We start from the raw sequence: 18,148 nt of genomic DNA on the forward strand, positions 1-18,148 counted from the left end.
AGGACAGAGGAGTGACAGTGAAGCAACCATAAACTTAGCCTCCCCAATAGCCGTTTGTTTAATCTCTAGTCTCTTTGGATTTTACACACAACGGCGTGTTTACATGTGCAGGCCCAAGAACTGTAACTCGATGCCTCACACCTTGCACTATCTCATACTTGGGATAAGCCACCACAGTGTGCATTTAGCTATTGCTTATATGATGGTGGTACAGCGTTGACGATGCTTGACGTGACAGACACCTTTCAATTATGCTTCATAAAAAAGGGTTGTCATGCCTGAACCAATATCTGTCAACGGTAAGAATGTGTTGATGACTGACCGGTCTGTACCGACTTCCATAAAGTCTCTTCATCAATGTGCTTACGTTTGAGCAGATTGTGTGTATCGTGTGTGCAAGAGAGAGAGAATGAGTGAGTGACTTGCTCCACGCCGTCGACGTGATGATGCAGGAGCTGTGCTTTTGCAATGTTTGAGCTGAGAAAAGCCGTTGTGATAGAGTTTATGCTACTAAATAATGAACTCAATAATTTAATGCATTTGTAATGCTGAACTGCTTCTTAATTGTGTCGTGAAATTTGACATTACGTATACTCTATTTTTGTTGGTGAGCATTGCCTATATGTTCACAGTCTGCATTTGTTAAATGCATTTTCTTGTTTGCCAAATACATTAAAAGTGTGCATTAGTCGTAAGTATTTACTATTCCAATTTCAGTAAAGATATTCTCATTCACACGCTACTAAAATACTGAACAGGGATTGTAGTATTCCTAAATAAATGAGTACAGTCTAGCGTGCGCAGAAAATTCTGTTTGCACAGAGCAGCGAAACAGAGGAGTGCTGCACGCTGCACGGTTGGCCGTTTTAATACTCTTGCTGTCTGTGGCAACTGCGACCAGCGCCGCATAAAGTCCCTATAGTCGCGCAGAGTAACTGCATATGCTCCCGAGCCACGTGCAGTAACTCTAGCACCGCATAAAGCCCCTTAAGGCCCCGTCGCCATACTGTGGTCATCGATGTTGTCGTCCTCTGTTTGTTCACATTCTTTGCTGATTTCACTGCCGCCTTGCTCCCCGTATCTCTTGTATCACCATAACCTCCGAGATCAGTTGCCACGCGCCGCCATATCTCGGACACCACAGTTTTGCGCTGCAGTATCTTGTGCAATTTCATTAAACAAGACATTGCGAAGCTTTGTTTGAAAGAGTAAATTACTCTGAGTGCGTGAGTGCATGTTGTTGCTGTGGTCCTTGCAGGCAGCTGCAATGTGCCGAGTTCCATCCGGATGGCGTGACAGTGGCCGTGGCTGGCAGGGACAGCGCTGTTCGTGTCTACGACGTGCGCAACAGGGGCCTCCTGCAGGAGTACAACGGTGAGTCGGCCTTGTGGAAAGGGCACAGGGTGGTGCTGCTGTGGTATGTGGTGGGTTCGATTAACACCGCCGCCGGGCTACCTTTGGTGCTACCTTTGTTCATTGAGGGGCTGGTAGCTTCGTGTGCGCTGTCTTTCTGCATACCCATTGTTACAGATCATGTCATCTGCTGACTTTTGAAGATTTATGGTACGGTGGCATGTACGCAACGTTTGCTTTTGGGCAAGCACGCACGCTCCCCGCTGCTGGTGCGTCTCTTTTTGCCGGCATTGTGACACCGGTGTTTGCGATCATCGGCTGAACACTGTTCATGTATGCCTCTGGGCGTAAGACACCAGGCTTGTTTAGTTAACTAACGTTTGCTGCAATTTGTACTGCCCATAAAACCAGGAGCCTTACATCGTTTAATATTCTCACACCTTGCTATCGCATTCAATGCTTAGCCCTTCGGGCAAAACGGCGCCTTCTTTAAATACTTGGTTTAATATGAAGTTTGCAATAATTTCAGCTGATTTTATATTCCTACTAAGATAAGAATAGCGGACTGCGTTTAATGTCTGTATAAGAAGCCTTCTTAAGTTTACCATTATATATTTGAACTTGTTCTTGTCACAAGACGGTGAAGTGCTGCAATGACAGGGTGTCTACCAACCGGGAAAACCGGGAAAACAGGGAATTCTCAGGGATTTTGAATATTCTGGAAAAACTCAGGGAAAACTCAGGGAATTTGTGCCTCTATCAGGGAAAATTGCTGTAGGGATGGACGAATATAGGGTATTGTCGAATATTTAATTGAATAATTCTATGTTCGTTATTCGCTTCCATTCAAATTCATGGATTCAATATTTTCGAATTATTCAGCGCTCTCGAATAGGCAGCCAAAAGCCGCGGACGGGCGGTACACATCTCGGAGGCTATGCTTCACGTCATGGCTGCCATACATCAACCATATATCTCGAAGGCTATATGTTTTTGCACTAAAGAGCCTGAAATGTGCGACGCAGAAGAGCAGAAACGGCGCTAGCGCACAACCGAAACGAAGCGGCGGAGTCCGCATGGCCATAGTCAGCAGCGGAAATCGTACGTGAATGACAGCAACGACGGAACGCTTCGTGCCTATTTGTGCCTTTATTGCGTTTACCGCCGCGCATAACAACGCGTTGGCCGCGGGATTTCATAGTCGCCACCCATCATCGCGTCGATAGCTGCCGCGGTTTCTTTCGCAGCGGTTTCGTTTAGTTTCGTTTTGACTCAATACGCCCGTCGGCCGCGTGCCTAAAGAGCTGCGTAGTGGCCATCCATGATCGCATAGATAGCGACCGCGATTTCGTCTGAAGTTGTTGCTGTGAACGGTAGTTTCGTTCTGACTCGGTGCGTGCGTCGGCCGGGTACGGCCACACTAGCGGCAAGTTGCCGCGCGTCAGCGCCTTGCCGCGAAGTCCACCGTGGTAATCGCGTCTCGCCGCGCGGCAGCGCGATATGATCTCGCGCGCTCTCGGAACGCGGAATCACCGTGAGCGAAAAGGGTGCGATCGGACAGCGTCAAGAAATCCCTCTATAGAACCGCGAGAGACGATAATCGTCAATTGATAACCCGGCGCGGAGCGGCAGAGGTCCGGTTGCCATTGGCTCCGTGACGTCATCCTCGTCGCTCTCGGCACCCTCGGCAAGCCGTAAAGTAAAACCCCCGATTCCTGCCGCTTTTGCCGCGCGCGTCATGGGGCCGTATTCTGAAACGTTCGCCTAGGCGAAATCAGCGTGCGCGCTGATTGGCTGGTTGAACAAAATTGAATGACGTTGGGCTCAACCACCCAATCAGCTCATCCAATTTTGCTAAAACAGCCAATCAGCGAATGCCTGAAAGCGAAAAAAGAAATTTCGCCTAGGCGAACGTTTCAGAATATGGCCCATGATGTGTTGCCGCTCGCGGCATGACGCGGGCGTTTTTGCCGCTATCGTGGCCATACCCTTAAGCACCGCAAAGTCGCCGTTCATAATCGTGTCGATAGCGGCCGTGGTTGCAACAAGCAGTTGTTTCGGTTTGACTCGGGGCAAAGCTGTCGAGGATGAAGCGCACCGGCTACATCACGATGGACGTGTGATCCGTTGGCGTTGAGCTTACTGGCGAAAAAATTATCGGGATGTGCGCGCGGTAGTGTTGGAAATGATGGCGCGCGCCGCGGCCGTGCTGCGAAGGAAGTCGTGAGGCCTCGATCGCCGCTGCGAGAGCCAATCAGTCACGAGATGACGAGAATTGCAGCATCCGCACTGCTTTTGTGCTACATAGCGAAAGGATTTGCTCGTCCGTTATACTAATAAAATCGTGCTGACGTAGTAAGCATTTGCTTATTGTTTTCTGCATACCCTGATAATTCGGACATTTTTTTTTTCAATCCCGTGAAATTCGAATTAACTAGGTTTTACTGTAGTATGTGATATACTGTTCGAACTATTCGATTCGAAATTATTTGACCAAATCACCATTCGCTTCGAACCTCAAATCCACTATTCGCCCGTCCCTAAATTAGCTGTAATTTCATTGAAAGAGAACGAAAGTTGCGGTAATGGAGGGAGGGAGGGTAGGCGACGTTTAGCTGCGGCACCAAATGTGTTTTTATATAAAGATGTGGTGAGGCGAGGAGGTGGTAAAGACTTCGGACGCTGCTCGACGAGTGTCCCGTTCTGATCTCGTCGAAAACTTCCGAGCCGCCCCCAGAGGCACAGACAACAGTCACCAGCGCCGTGCGCGTTCGGTGCGAACGCGGGTAAAACGCCGACGGCGTCGACAACAGTTCGGTGCATTGCTGGTGCTGCTGCATGTCTAATTTTATACAGCTGATAAAACTACTATCCTTACTCCGTGTAGCTCTCTACTAATTTGCTATCGCAATTCATGCTTCGCCTTTCGGGTGAAACTGCGACATTTTTTTAACATGCTTACTAAAGAGTGACAGCATCAGGCAAATGGTGTCAGCCCATCTTGATGTAAAAGAAAGTTCCGTTTCACTCAGGGAATTTAGCAAAATCACTCAGGGAAAACCTGGAAAACTCAGGGAATCTGAAAATGTCAACTTGGTAGACACCCTGAATGAGAATTGCTGCTGATTCAATGAAGTGTGCAGTATTTTGCTTAAATTAAGTAAAGCTGGTAGTGGCTTCATTTGCAAGCCAGTGTTGTAGCTACCTGCCCTACCACTACTTTTATGTGACTCTCACTGGTTTCGTCTTTTGCGTTACTGTGCCTGCTCGGGTGTGCAGCTCACGAGGGCATCGTGAACTCCATGCACTTCCACCCGTCGGGTGACTGCCTGGTGACCGGTGCAAGTGACTCACTCACAAGGGTGTTCGACGTGCTCAAGGGCAGGCTGCTTTACACGCTAGTCACACACATGGTGAGTATGAAACCATGGATGTCAGCTGTCATATATATATGTGTGGGTGTGTGTGTATGTATGTGTGTATGTATATATATATATATATATATATACGTACTGCGAGGAAAAAGATCGGCACATTGAAAAGCCTTGTTGCTATCGTGTGACTCGTACCCAGTTCGCTCTCTGGTTGCACCCTACCTGCCGGTGCTGCGTTTGTTGCTACTGCTCTATGACTCGAATAAACCCCCTTTGCAAGATATATATAACAAGTGTTCAAAATTAAGCTTTACGGAATTTTAAATATCGCCTGTGGCAGGTAGCATAATGCTTATCCTTGAGCTGGGGTTATTCGAGGAGGTGGACATTAGCAGCACGAGAAGTCGAAACATATTCAACTAATTAACAAAAATTACTAATTAACTTCTTGGTTAATTACTTAACGACACATTGCAATTTACGAATTGTAGCCGGTGAGTTTGCAAGACGCATCCACCTGAAATGAATTTCCAGGATGACACCACTTTCGAGATGTTATTTCCCAAAATGTGGGACGAAATACATGGGCATTCCAGTTACTTTTGTGCTTCAATGTATAAAACAGCATTTTGTTAAAAAAGTAAGTGGAACAACAGTGCATTTTTACGACGAGTATGATGGCGCATATCTCCAAACTGGTGTCATCCTGGAAATTAAATTCAAATTGATACGTCTTGCAAACTCACTGGCTACAATTAGTAAATTGCAATATGTGTCGTAAAGTAATTAACTGAAAAGCTTATTTGTAAATTTTTGTTAATTAGTTGAATATGTGTTTCAATTTCACGTGCTACTAATGTCCCCTCTTCGAATAACCCAGATCAAGGATAAGAATTATGCTACCTGCCAAAGGCGATTTTTAAAAATTCCGCAAAGCTTCATTTTGAACACCCAGTATATTTATATATACAATATTTTCTGGTGTATAAGTCGTGTTTTTTTTTTTTTCAGAAGTTTTCGTCGGTGCGTCTTATAGAATGGTGGGATTTATATAGGTTCCTTTGGAGTACGTAGGGAGGTATCGGGTTCTTCTCGTGATTGAGTTGCCAAGCGCCTTGTAAGAAAGATGGAGCAGCAACGCAAGCAGCCGCAGGCCAACCGCGATTCAACTGATCCCATAGTCGTCGCATTTGCAGATCGATTTTAAGATATGGCAGGCCCCGCTGCATAAACTATGCACTTGCTGCCAGAGTACAAGCCTTCTGCGCTGCCTTCCCGCTTTCCTTCCTTGTGCGCGATTCGGCTCACCAGCGCACGCTTTCATTCGCACATACAGCATACGGCACGCGGAGACGATGTTCGCAGCGACCACGACGGCAGAAATGTGCCTGGAGTGTCCATATTATTGCTATCGCATTTATATAGGAATGGCACCCATGGGCTTGTGCGTGGCCCGCATTCACGAAATGAAACGTCCCTGTAATTTTTTTCAATCGCTTACCGAATGAATGGGTGCATTTTATACACCGGTGCAACTTGCATATGTACTGCCCCGCCCCCCTTCGGAAAAACTTCCGTTTTGAGGGGGGTGCGACTTAGAGACTGGAAAATATGATGTACTGAAGGCACTGGGCCACGGTGCTGGTGAAGGAAGAAGACAAGCAACTATCCCGGCCACGGCGGCCGCATTTCGATGGGGGCGAAATGCGAAAACACCCGTGTACTTAGATTTAGGTGCACGTTAAAGAACCCCAGGTGGTCCAAATTTCCGGAGTCCCCCACTACGGCGTGCCTCATAATCAGATCATGGTTTTAGCACGTAAAATCCTATAATTTAATTTTTTAAGACAAGCAACGCTTGCTCGCCCGCTTCGCCATAGCTCCCTTTTGACTTGTTTCGGTCTACCGTTCAAACGCCAGATCGAGTGCTGCTAGGCAAAAAGCCCCATTGCATCTGGTGGAGGTGCTGGGTAATTTCCTCGTGCTGGACAGGTGTGAGTGCCGTTTCGACGGCATGAGCAAAGACGTCCACAGGGGCATCGGTCGCATCAGGAGGAGTGACGGCGCAAAGCGGAAGTGGTGCCGCATCGTCAAACATGGTGGCTGGGAGGGTGCAGTCGAAATATTGAGAGCTCCCCAAGCACTCGCCGCGGAGTATGGATGAAGGGCACGCGGAGGGATTGCGCACGTAAAGGGCAGCAGAACCGCCGCAAAAAGTGACGATAGCAAAAGGAAGCAGTAGGTTCCGACGGCTCGCACAAGAGGCTGACGGCGTAAACGAAACAGATGAGTTCGTGACAGAGTCACACGACACAGGGACCAGAGCGGCTGAGAAAGGTGCGATGTAGATGTCCGTGGCAGCAACAACTTTAGTAGAATTGTGGTCGTCAGGGTCAAAGCATGGCACTGATAACGTAAGTTCAGCACGAGCGCAGTCGACAACAGCTTGGTTCATAGATAGGAAATTCCATCCAAGAATGACGTCGTGCGAGGAACGGGATAGAACGACAAATTCGACAACATACAAAACGCTTTGAATGACGACCCGAGCTGTGCATGATGCTGAAGGCTGAATGCGATGCGAGGTTGCTGTACGCAGCGATAGATAGGTAAGTGGAGTGGTCACTTCGTTCAAATTGCGGCAGAGTTTTTCACTAATAATAGAAACGGCGGCTCCGGTGTCAATAAGTGCGTGTACGGTGACGCCATCTACGGACAGTTCAATTTCGTTAGCAGGAGAAAAATGAGGCCTTCAAATGTTCGACGTAAACGCAGTTCTTGCCTCGGGAACTGCGACTGTTAGTTTTCCTCGCAGGCTGGGCTGAGTCGACGAACCATGGGGGAAAGGGATCGGCGATGTGGGGAGGGCGACCTGCGTGAATCGAAGGGGCTGCGACTAGAAGACGAGTCCGGAGGAAGATTAGACGCATCATGACGTGGAAGTCGAGCAGGCATGTAGCCGGAAGCGCTCCCACTGTCAGGAAAACGGAAGTTGCGACGGCGGCAGAATCGTGCTACGTGGCCCTGGAAACCACAGGAATAGCATATTGGCCGGTTATCAGGTGTGCGCCACGGGTTGACGACAGGGCCTCCAGCGGCCGAGTAAGGAACGGGAACCGGGCGGGAAGGTGGTGGCGGCACATGGAAAGTTCCGGTGGTCCGGTAGGCGTCAGGAGCCGGAGGAACATAAGGCCGGGCGACAACGTTAGCGTACGTCAGTGGTTCAACAACGGGCTGCGGATGAGGAGCAGGTGGCAGCGCCTCAGCAACTTGCGATTGAAGCACGTGACGAAGCGAAGGAGCCAAGGATGTCACCGGCTCAGGAGGGCTAGTCGCCAGAGACAGTTGCCGCGCGACTTCCTGGCGGATGAACTGCTTTATTTGCAGCATTAAAGCAGAAATGTCCGCAGCGTCGCGGCTGAAATTCAAGGGAGCGAGATCCTCGGTATCCTGCTGAGCAGCACAACGTGTTGTGGCATGCTGCTTGCGCAGCTCATCGTACTGCTGACAGAGCTGAATTACCTCGGCAACCATCTGGGGACTCTTGGCGACGAGCATCTGGAAGGCGTGGTCATCGACGCCTTTCATGACGTGCTTCATCTTGTCAGCTTCGTCCATGGATGAGTTGACGCGCTGGCAGAGCGAGAGCACGTCTTCAATGTAGCTGGTAAAGCTCTCGTCAGTGCGTTGAACGCGACCACGCAATCGCTGCTCAGCACGAAGGCGGCGAACGGCGGGACGGCCGAAAACCTCAGTCAAAGTGCTTGTGAAAGTGGACCAGGTGGTAAAACTGGATTCATGATTTCTGAACCAGAGGTTTGCCACGCCTGTCAAATAAAAGCCTACATTAGTGAGCTTGTCGCGGTCGGCCCACTTATTATATGCGCTTACACGGTCGTATTCGGCGAGCCAGTCCTCGACGTCGAGGTCCTCTGCTCCGCTAAATATAGCAGGATCGCGCTGCCGGACGACGCCAGAGCAGACAATGGTCGGCGGTACGGGAGCAGCAGCCTGGGACGGTCCGGGATCATTCACCGCAGGAGCTCGTGGTAGCGTCTGACTGCGGAGTTCCAGGATGTGGAAGAGAAACCCATTGCAATGATATATATTGCCACATAAAGGTGGGGGTGCATGGCACCAACGTGGGTGTGGCGAAGAACTCGCGTCCTCCCGGAGAAACACTCACTCGATGACTGCCACATGCACTGGCTGCGACACTTTGACAATGTATGATCAGAACCAGAGGCCGTCACAGATGCTACATGTCGCACCAAATTTGTCTTCTACAAATCGCTTTTGAAAGTATGCATCTGTGTCCCGCAAGTGGCAGTCCTTAGTTATCATAGCAACACAGCAGTCGCTAAGACAAGTCGTGTGGATGAGCCATGAAAACATGCGATTACAAACAGCTGATGCTGTTAATACTGACAGTGACATTCTGCTTTGGTAGCCTCTAATAATTTTTATTTAATAATTGTCAGTGTTATTACAGGGCGTTCATTAAGTAAAAAAAAATGTCCTGCAACAGAAGGCTTGTGGCGCTACTGTGTTTTGGATGTCGGCTTGAACTACATAATCTTCAGCATTACATACTTCACCCTTTTGCACTTCGATCTTCTTCGCTCTCCCAGGACAAAGTTGGCGACAAAAGTTTAGGTGAATTATCAGGCTGTTCATATGTTAGCTTTAGTTTTCATGGCCAAGAACTATTTCATTGGACTATACTTTCTCACTTTCATGTTTTTTATGTGCAGAAACCAGTGCACGCCGTTTGCTTCTCACACGATGGAAACCACTTTGCCACAGGAGGCGACGATCGCCAGGTAATTTTGGTGCTTTTTGTCCTACGGAAACAATTCAATACTATCAAACACACTTGGGTAAGAGCCACGTTCAGATAAGAGCCGTGCCCCCAACTTGGCCGGCCAGGATATAAAACAAAATATGTCCAATGACACTGCACATTGTACATGATGTCTTTTTAACAAGTCAAAAAGAGCTTTAAACTTGCAGACATACCTGATGGCGTGGATGACGTAGAGAACGCCTGTATTCACAAGTGTGCTGCCGAACTGAGCCTGAGCAACAGCAAAAGTGGTGAGGAGTAGACCCTCACCAGGTGCCTGACGTACACTTGTGCATGTCTTCACTGCTTTGAAGACGTGTTTCTTTCCTCTGAGGTAACCAATCTCCGACAACAAACTGATTAGCCAAGCCATATGACTGTTCCTTCGTTCCCAGGAATAGCTACTTAGATACATATCTTTCTTTACAGTTTGTCGTGCCTTGGCTCAAACAAGATGCGGTGAAGAAACCAACACGATTAGCCCAATTTTTTACCTACCTGGGCCGTCCTGGATGTGCCACATACTCTTATTGTGACAACTGTTCTCCTTTTGCAACTGTGGAACACATTTTGTTGGGATGACCAGCTTTATGCATAGGCAAAAGGGCTTGTTATTTCTCTGGAATGGGCTCTGCTTCCCAAGAACCACTAGCACTAGGAAGAATGCTATGTCCTATGCCTTCTTCTTCAAAACAACCTAAAGCTTTAAAATTTATTTTCATATTCCTGCAAGATATTGGTCTAAATGACAAGCACTAGCCTTCTTTTACATCAACACCATCACCTTTGTTTCGCCCTGTGAATACCGTGATCCTTTATTTTCCTGCCTATATTTTGTTTTCCTCTTTTTTTTTTGCCCTCCTCCTCCTAAAGCCCTTGTGTTCCTAAAGCGCTTGTGTTCCCAATCCCCTTCCCTGAACAGAGCAGCATGTAGGCACCTACATATTCGCCAGCAGAATTCTATGCATTTAAAAAAAAGATCCTTTTCTCTTATGCAAAGCATTCTTCTCCTATTCGAGCCATCTTTTTGTATCTCATTTTACCATTTTCGTGGGTCAACGAGTAGGCAACTACAGCCATCTGCAGTCAAGAATGGGAAGTAGCTGACACTTCCGTTGGTGGCCACTTGCAAGAGAACCACCAAGGAACGTTAAGTGTGAGCGGTTTCGACGCACAACCTTGAATAGCAGCACAAAGTGAGCATCAAACTGAAGGTTTAGAAGTGGTGAAGGTTCAAGTGCTCCGCAAGGAAAAGACAGCGTTCGTTCTCTCGCTTTCTCGCTCTACGTCTTAAAGCACGAGGCAATAGCAAGACGGCAGAGTGCGTCTCATGCTGTCAGGGCTCTGCCAGCTCAACACACGTCGGCGTCTCGTGATGCTATGATTCGCGCAATGCTTTGCATTATGTAGGTGTCAACTGCAGTTGAGTTTGTCCATATTTTTTAGCCCATAACAGCTGTGTGCACTATAATTAGGTGCACATTGACAGTAGTGTAATCTTGCTTGCCACCGTGTGCAGGTGTTCCTGTGGACAAGCTACAACGCTGATTCGGCTGGGGCGGAGCAGTCCGGCAGTGGTGATGCTGGCACACGGAACAGCGATAATGGGGAGCCAGCGGTCGGGAGCACAACGGCAGCTGCCAAGCCGGTGGCTGTAGTGCGCTCTGTGGCGCAGGTCTCCACTCTGAACCAGGTGCACATCGCTCTTTCTGCTCACTGGTGTCAATACACTGTTCAGGCTCTCGGAAGAAGTCAGAGTGGTTAACTGGACTACAGTTGAACCTTCTACAGTCTAAATTACTTAAAGCAATATTCAAGTGCCAAGAAAATCTCATTGTTTTAACCAATAGTTGTTATAACTGGGTTGCACGAAAGAGGCTGAGGGAACAAACATCCAGACATTTTAATTAGGCAGAAAGAAGTATAGTCGAACACACTTATAGCATCACCGGTTTTAACTGTACTTGGATGTAACAATGAGCAGCTGCCCCATCGTGAACTTCTGTGTGTGTTCTATGGTAAAGTAAACTGCTTACTACAATATTCTCAGGCCGCATTACTGGCTGCAACAATTAAATCTGGCTACCAGGTGTCTGCTCTGAGAAGAAAAAGACAAAATAACCCGAAAAAAAAAATTGGCAAAATCCATCTCGCAGTGACTGTCGACGGTAATGCATTTAGCATTGAATCAATATAGCAACACAACATATTGCCACCATCGAAACGAGTTATGCATGAGGTTGTGTACTGCAGCGAAAGTCCTCTTTCGTGCTTTGATGATGATAATTTATTGGCATTAGAGCACTGCACGGGCTCGGGCTTACCCGAAAGCCCGGGCCGGGCCAGGTAGGGCAGTTTTTTCACGGGCCCGGGCTGGGCTCGGGCACGGCATGTCCTTTGTGACCCGGGCCGGGCTCGGACTTTTTGGTCGTGTGCATGCAACGTGCTTCGAGTTATCCTCGTGCATCTCGACTCTGAAAAACATGTTTTTTTTTTCGGTCTTGGGCCGGTTTCGAGCCGGGCTTGGGCCTAAGGTAGAGGTGTGGCGGGCCGGGCCTGGCGGGTAACGTAGATTATTTCCGGGCCCGGACCGGGCCCGGGTCTCGCCATAAAACGTTTGGTCGGGCTCGGGCGGGCAGCCCAACGTAAAAACGAGCCCGGGCCGGGCCCGGGCTGAAAAAATCGGCCCGTGCAGTGCTTTAATTGGCATCCCCTTTGAAATGGGTCAGTGACAAATAGTAACCTAGCCTGCTTGACTTAATTGAGTATTCTATACATGCTTTTCATTCTATCATTATTTGTGTACATCTCCTTAATCTTTTTTCTCTTGCTCAAAACTTCTCTGTCTACCTTATGCCGCTACCTATGCCTGTAACGGGTTCGGTCGTATCAATCTCTTCCCTGCTTTTTTTCCATCAATACTCTAAACATCTCTTGCTTATGTCGACTGCTGACTGGTTGATGCTTCTGTCGACTTTAAATCCAAGCGCTTCTGGAAGGTGTATGTTAACTACGGGTCTCGCTAGGTAAATACCTCTGCATTCCATGAGGAGTGCTGAATGGTCTCCAGATTTTGGCTGCAGCATACACATGCCTCATCTTGTTGCGAGTATTTGCTCTGGTATGTTTTTCACCTTAGGCAACCAGCTCAAGCCTCAAATAGCAAGGCACTGCCCTTTGTGTTATCGTACAGATTTTACATTCTAATTTCTTTCTTCCCATTTTTATAAATCTCCACGTTTTCCTTTTTTTTTATAAGAACACTCGGCGCCATCTAGCGGTGCCACCGTGAAGCCTGTGTGGCCTCCAAAATGGACGCCGCACCGGTGCGTGCGAACGCTGAGAAACACATGATGCAGCAATCAGGCTTCTCGCTCATGCTTCTTTTTGGACACGCTGTGCTATCTAGTAGAACTGTTGAGAAGACCCTGCGTGGTCTCCGAGACTAGAATAGTGGCTTGCCGGTGTCTGCGAATGCTGAGAATCGTTCACTTGCTAGCACATAGGTACACACCTAGTTACCCAAGTCGACGTCAAAGACGTTCATTGAAGAGCGGCATACCTACTGGCGCATACCCAGTGACCCAAGTCAGCATTAAAGTGTTTCTGGTACCTACCCAGTCTCGCAACTACAGTGACCCGGGTCGACCTGAAAGAGGTTCGTTGAAGATCGGCATGTCTGTACTCATTGCCAAATACTCGGTGATTCAAGTTGGTTTGACTGTTAGTACCGAACCCTGGTCCCTCAGCACAGCAAGCCGTTGCGCTACCCATTCGACCTAGTGACCTAGGTAGGTGGGCAAATGGTCAGGTACATACAAACTTAGCCCTTGGAGGGTCCGTGAACTACACTAAGAATGGTAACGCATTAACATCGCAAGCCCGCCTGTGTACTGTGCACCCTGCACGGCACACCTTTGTCACATTGCTCTATGCACATCAGACGCCCTTCTCCTGTCCGTCTTGCACCCCTCCCATAACATGAGTCGACTGTGCCGATGTCGGAAGAATGGAAGGGATACTTTCACGGGCAAGGCCGGCGATGCTACTGAGGCGAGCCGTTTGGGGCGTGCAGCACGCAGGTGGGTGTGGGAAAGGTGTGGTGGCCAGTGTTGGTCATTATTTATCATTTTTAGGATACTACACATACTTTCTGGGGACTATGTATCTATCTATCTATCTATCTATGTTTGTATATTTGCATCTAACTGTGGTGCCGCCTACCTAGGTTGCTGGGTAGTCCACGGTCAAATGGGCAGCGTATCGGGCTGCTGTGTTGAGGGAACTGGGTTCGTGACCAACCGCCGAACCAACTTGGGTCACTCAGTATGCGGCGATGTGTATATGCATACCGCATGTCAACGAACCTCTTTCATGCCGACATGGGTCAATGTAGATGCAGGACTGGGTAGGTACTGCTGTTCAATGAAGCATTTTGACGCCAACTTGGAGCACTGTGTATGTGCCACTCGGTCTCTGCTGATTTTCAATGAACCTCTAGCTGCACTCCGTAGGAAACGAGGCGCCACAGGCTAATCTGGCACGAAAGACTAATCATGTGCGGAAAGTGCCAATACCAGGCTCGTGTGACCAGGCTATACCGCGTTGGAGCCTCTGCTCTTTGTTGCCAACTTGTGTCACTGGATACGTGCCAGCAGGTGTGTGCCACTGGGAATGTGCCATTCTACAATGACGAAAAAGATCCCATAAATTTCTCAGATGCTGAGCGGAATGCATATCGAAGTGATGAGATGTATAAGCCTTTGCACAGAATGAAGTGATTTTGCATCAAATTCGGGAGCCGAGTTTTTGCACACACAGATCTGTTGACGGACACGAAAAATGCATAGAACCCTAGTCATAGACAGCTTCGCTGTAAAAGGGATGGACCACTGTGTAATAAATGGAAGGATGTGCTTTCAACCATGTTAATGTCTTTTTTTCTTATTATTTCAGGGTTCTAGTGACCAGAGACTGGAAGTGAACCCTTCTGCCAATGGGTCCAGCTTCGAAGCCAGGCTTGAGCAAGTGGTCACTCAACTGACTGCCAAAATGGAGCTACTCAGCCAGGTGCGTATCAGAGCTGTACATTGTGAGTCTTGCCATAGCAGGTAAGCCACAAGACTACACTACATTTCACACTTAGCACGCAATGCTGTGGAAGCTATGCAAGTTCGGTCATCAGAAGGTATCGCTCCGCGTGCGTTTCGTGGTCAAATATCGTTATCACACATGCTCATGTAAGCCTGTACGTCAGGTTGCTAATGAATAACTCGAAAAGGAAAACAATGAAAAAAAAGTAATCTAAAACGACGTTGATGCAGGATTGCAGTTCAGTGACATTTCGTTGCCGAGAAGTACGAAATGCATTGAATTCTATGGCCGTTCGCCAGGGATACGAAACTATTTCGTTGTTGCAAGAATTTTGTTGTTACAGGATTTCTTATATAGCGTGTTTCGACTGTACCCAATTCTTCCGCCCTCCCCCCCCCTTTCTTTTCTCCAAGAAACTTGGAACATTTATATTGCTTGGTAAAAAAATCGGGTTTCTTTCACATTTCTACATTGTTTAGGAGCTTTATTGTCATTTCTACATTAGTTTTCTACTTTAGACAAATAGCAAATGGGTGCCCGTTTGATTCGGGGTTGTGTTAGTATCGGGAAAATACTGGCAAAAATACTGGCGTCGCTCCAGCCGGCCCGGCGCCAGCTCCCCGAAGTTTCGTTTTCTGCCGTTATCGTGAAGCGAGCGTTGGCCAGCGTTGGCAGTTTTGTTGGCCAGCCTGGGACAGTGCCGCTGCTTCTCTCTGCACCGTAGCCGCAGCGCTCAAGGTCAACACGTGATTAGAAAGTAGAGGAAGCATAAAGGAGAAAGAAGGTTTCACTGCCATTTTCTACGCGTGGCTACGGTAGCGTGGCTGAGACAACGGCACGTACACGTATGTTCCGGCACAACACAGAATCAGCAACCTTGCCATGTGAGAGAGGGTGAAATTTCCGCTGCATTTTTTTTTTCTTCTTTGTTATTATTATTATTATTTTTTTTTTGTTCACGCGCGACATTGAGAGGTCTCTCCTAAGCTTTTTCTCTATGGCGGTGCCGGAGCAATGCCGGTCGGAGACGCCGCTGCGTTATTTGGTTCGAATTAACGAGATTCGACTGTAAATTGAATGCAAACGTTCTAGTCGCATTCCTCGACTGTCGCATACGCATGGCGGCTCGATGCACATGTTTTGCATATGTGCGGGCCTTTCAAAATTGTTGCTTTGGTTATAGTGCGGTACCGCTTATACTGCGGATATTCGCGACTCCGGCGACTTACGTTATAAGCGGTCTACACTGTACTTTAGCATATTGAAGTTAGTTGTATCAAGGTTTAACTATCATACGTAATTTGACAGTACAAGTACTGAGACGTCCAATAACTGTACTGGCAGCCATTCAGAGCTGTTTTCAGCCTTCCTGTGGCGATTTGGGGCCTTCTTTACTGTTTCATTTTCCTGGCTGTTACATTTTCTGTCCAAGGTTCCTTGAAAACCATATCAGCAGAGTCCCTCTGTATATGAAGCAGGTACTCTGTAGAAATCGTAGCAGATTAAAAATAATTGTACTGCGAAGCGCTTGGAGTGATGAGACTTGTATGACTGTACTAACATAGCTTTTTAGCGTTGCCTGCTTAGTATAAACTGGAAGCATAGTTCAGCCACCTGTGCACATTGCTTGTGTTCGCAAGTTCATTGGCGCCTCACGGCTTCTGTTACGCAGGCCGTGTCTACTCTAAACTCAAAAGTGCTGGCACTCGAGTCAGTTGTGGCGGAGCAACGCACAGCAGTGCAGCAGCCGGATCAGCCGAAGCCAAGTCAGCCGGAGCACAATGGTGCCACCTGTGCTGATTGACATCCCCCTACCTTTCGTCATCCTCGTTTGGGTGGGATGTCACAGTGGACTTACTTGCCTCACCAGTGACTTGTGTGTATCTTAAAAACCCGCATATAATATAATATTGACCACATATAATACAAAGTGAAATTTGGGGATAGCAAAAAAGAAAAAAAAACAAAAATTTTCATCCGCATATATTACGAGTGAGGCAAACTCAGCGAAAAGATTTATTTACATTATACTTCGCACTTCAATCATCATTGTCCTCTGTTCCTCTTCCGCGAACTCTTTTCAGACATACTCATTTTCTGTGCCGTCGAGCGCGTTTCAAATGCCGCACTTGTTAAAAGCACAACATAGAAGGTCCTCCGGGATGTTCGCCCATGCCAAATACACGGTGGCGCCTAGGTTGCAGTTCCTGTATGCTAGAGAACGATCAGAATTATGGTAGCCATGCAGCAATCTCGAAAGCAATGCCTTGAGCCCGATGTTTGGCTGAAATTTTGGTTTGGATCTGCATAGTATGTGGTGGAAACTTGAGACATCATTAAGTAGAAAAAATCCTCGTATTAATGCGGGTTTTTACGGTACTTTAGTTTTTAGCAGATGACTGCATATCTCGCAGTTGGACACTGTGCGGTGTGTGGGGTGTCAGAAGCTATCGAGTGAAATTAATAAATTCTTTTACTTTTTTAAACGGTGTGTCCTCAGTGTTTTTGTGTTCATTTTACCCTTTACGAATGCGCGCTGCCTAAAAACAAGAAACAAAAAAAGGGAAAAAAATTTTTCTTGCTGATTTTCAGTTGTCAGTATGTGGATTTCTTGGGCTAAATGTCTTGGGCCCACATTGAATGACAGCAAGCATTGTAGCGCTGTCCTTTGGGCGGCACGTAGAACCTGGATAGCACGCGCCCGTGTGACAAGAAAATAAAGACGGTGCCTGGCCGTGGCCCATAAAGCCACGGCTTGCATTCTGGCATCGATTCGTATCAGCCGTGTCTTTCCTTCACTCCTGAGGCATAAGCCTACAGCATCATTTGTTGGATTAGAGCAGACACAGAGGACCATGAAGAAAACGTTTGGCACGGGGCTCGCCTTTTTCGGGGTAGAAAGCACAGTCAAATGAGAAAAACCGATGCAATATCACCGGCTGTACTTGTACTACAAATTGGAAAGATTTTATCTGCACTATAAACAGGGACAAAGGAGGACAAAAAAGACAACACGTGCACGTCTGCGCACGTGTTGTCGTTTTCGTCCTCCTTTGTCCCTGTTTACAGCGCAGTTAAAATCTTTCCAATATGAACTTCAACCAACTAGCCCAACTTGGTGCACTACTATTGTACTACTAAGTTAAGGTTGAGAAAATAGAATGTACACCTCTTTTTACATTTGACAAGAACTGCCTACCTATACAAGTTCCACACAAAGCCATAGAGGTGGCTTGGAACAAAGCTCACTTCCTATGTTCTGTCTGGTGTTTCCCACAGATAACAAACCTGTTGATGAAAATTATTCACAAAATATATTTTTCTTTTCGTGGAATTTTATTTCATTTGCACATACTGTCAATCTCTCATGAGATTGTAACAGGAAGGGCAAGTACAATGGTAGGAGTTGCGAACAAGGCAAATATAAATACAGTATATAATGGCAAGAGTGTTATTGGAAAGTTATTGCTTTCAAGGTATG

General features: G+C 47.5%; 1 protein-coding gene across 1 annotated transcript; it reads left to right on the forward strand.

Annotated features, from left to right (window-relative positions):
• The first annotated feature begins 274 nt into the window (after positions 1-274).
• On the forward strand, positions 275-17,153 carry LOC119435357 (POC1 centriolar protein homolog A-like). The gene is made up of 7 exons (XM_037702247.2): positions 275-324; positions 1,259-1,374; positions 4,633-4,766; positions 9,482-9,550; positions 11,093-11,266; positions 14,530-14,643; positions 16,340-17,153. Exons 1-7 carry the CDS (start codon positions 275-277, stop codon positions 16,469-16,471), a joined length of 789 nt encoding a protein of 262 aa, XP_037558175.2. The 3' UTR covers positions 16,472-17,153.
• Positions 17,154-18,148: the final 995 nt, after the last annotated feature.

This window comes from Dermacentor silvarum, unplaced genomic scaffold (genome assembly GCF_013339745.2).
Source record: "Dermacentor silvarum isolate Dsil-2018 unplaced genomic scaffold, BIME_Dsil_1.4 Seq644, whole genome shotgun sequence".
Taxonomy (NCBI): domain Eukaryota; kingdom Metazoa; phylum Arthropoda; class Arachnida; order Ixodida; family Ixodidae; genus Dermacentor; species Dermacentor silvarum.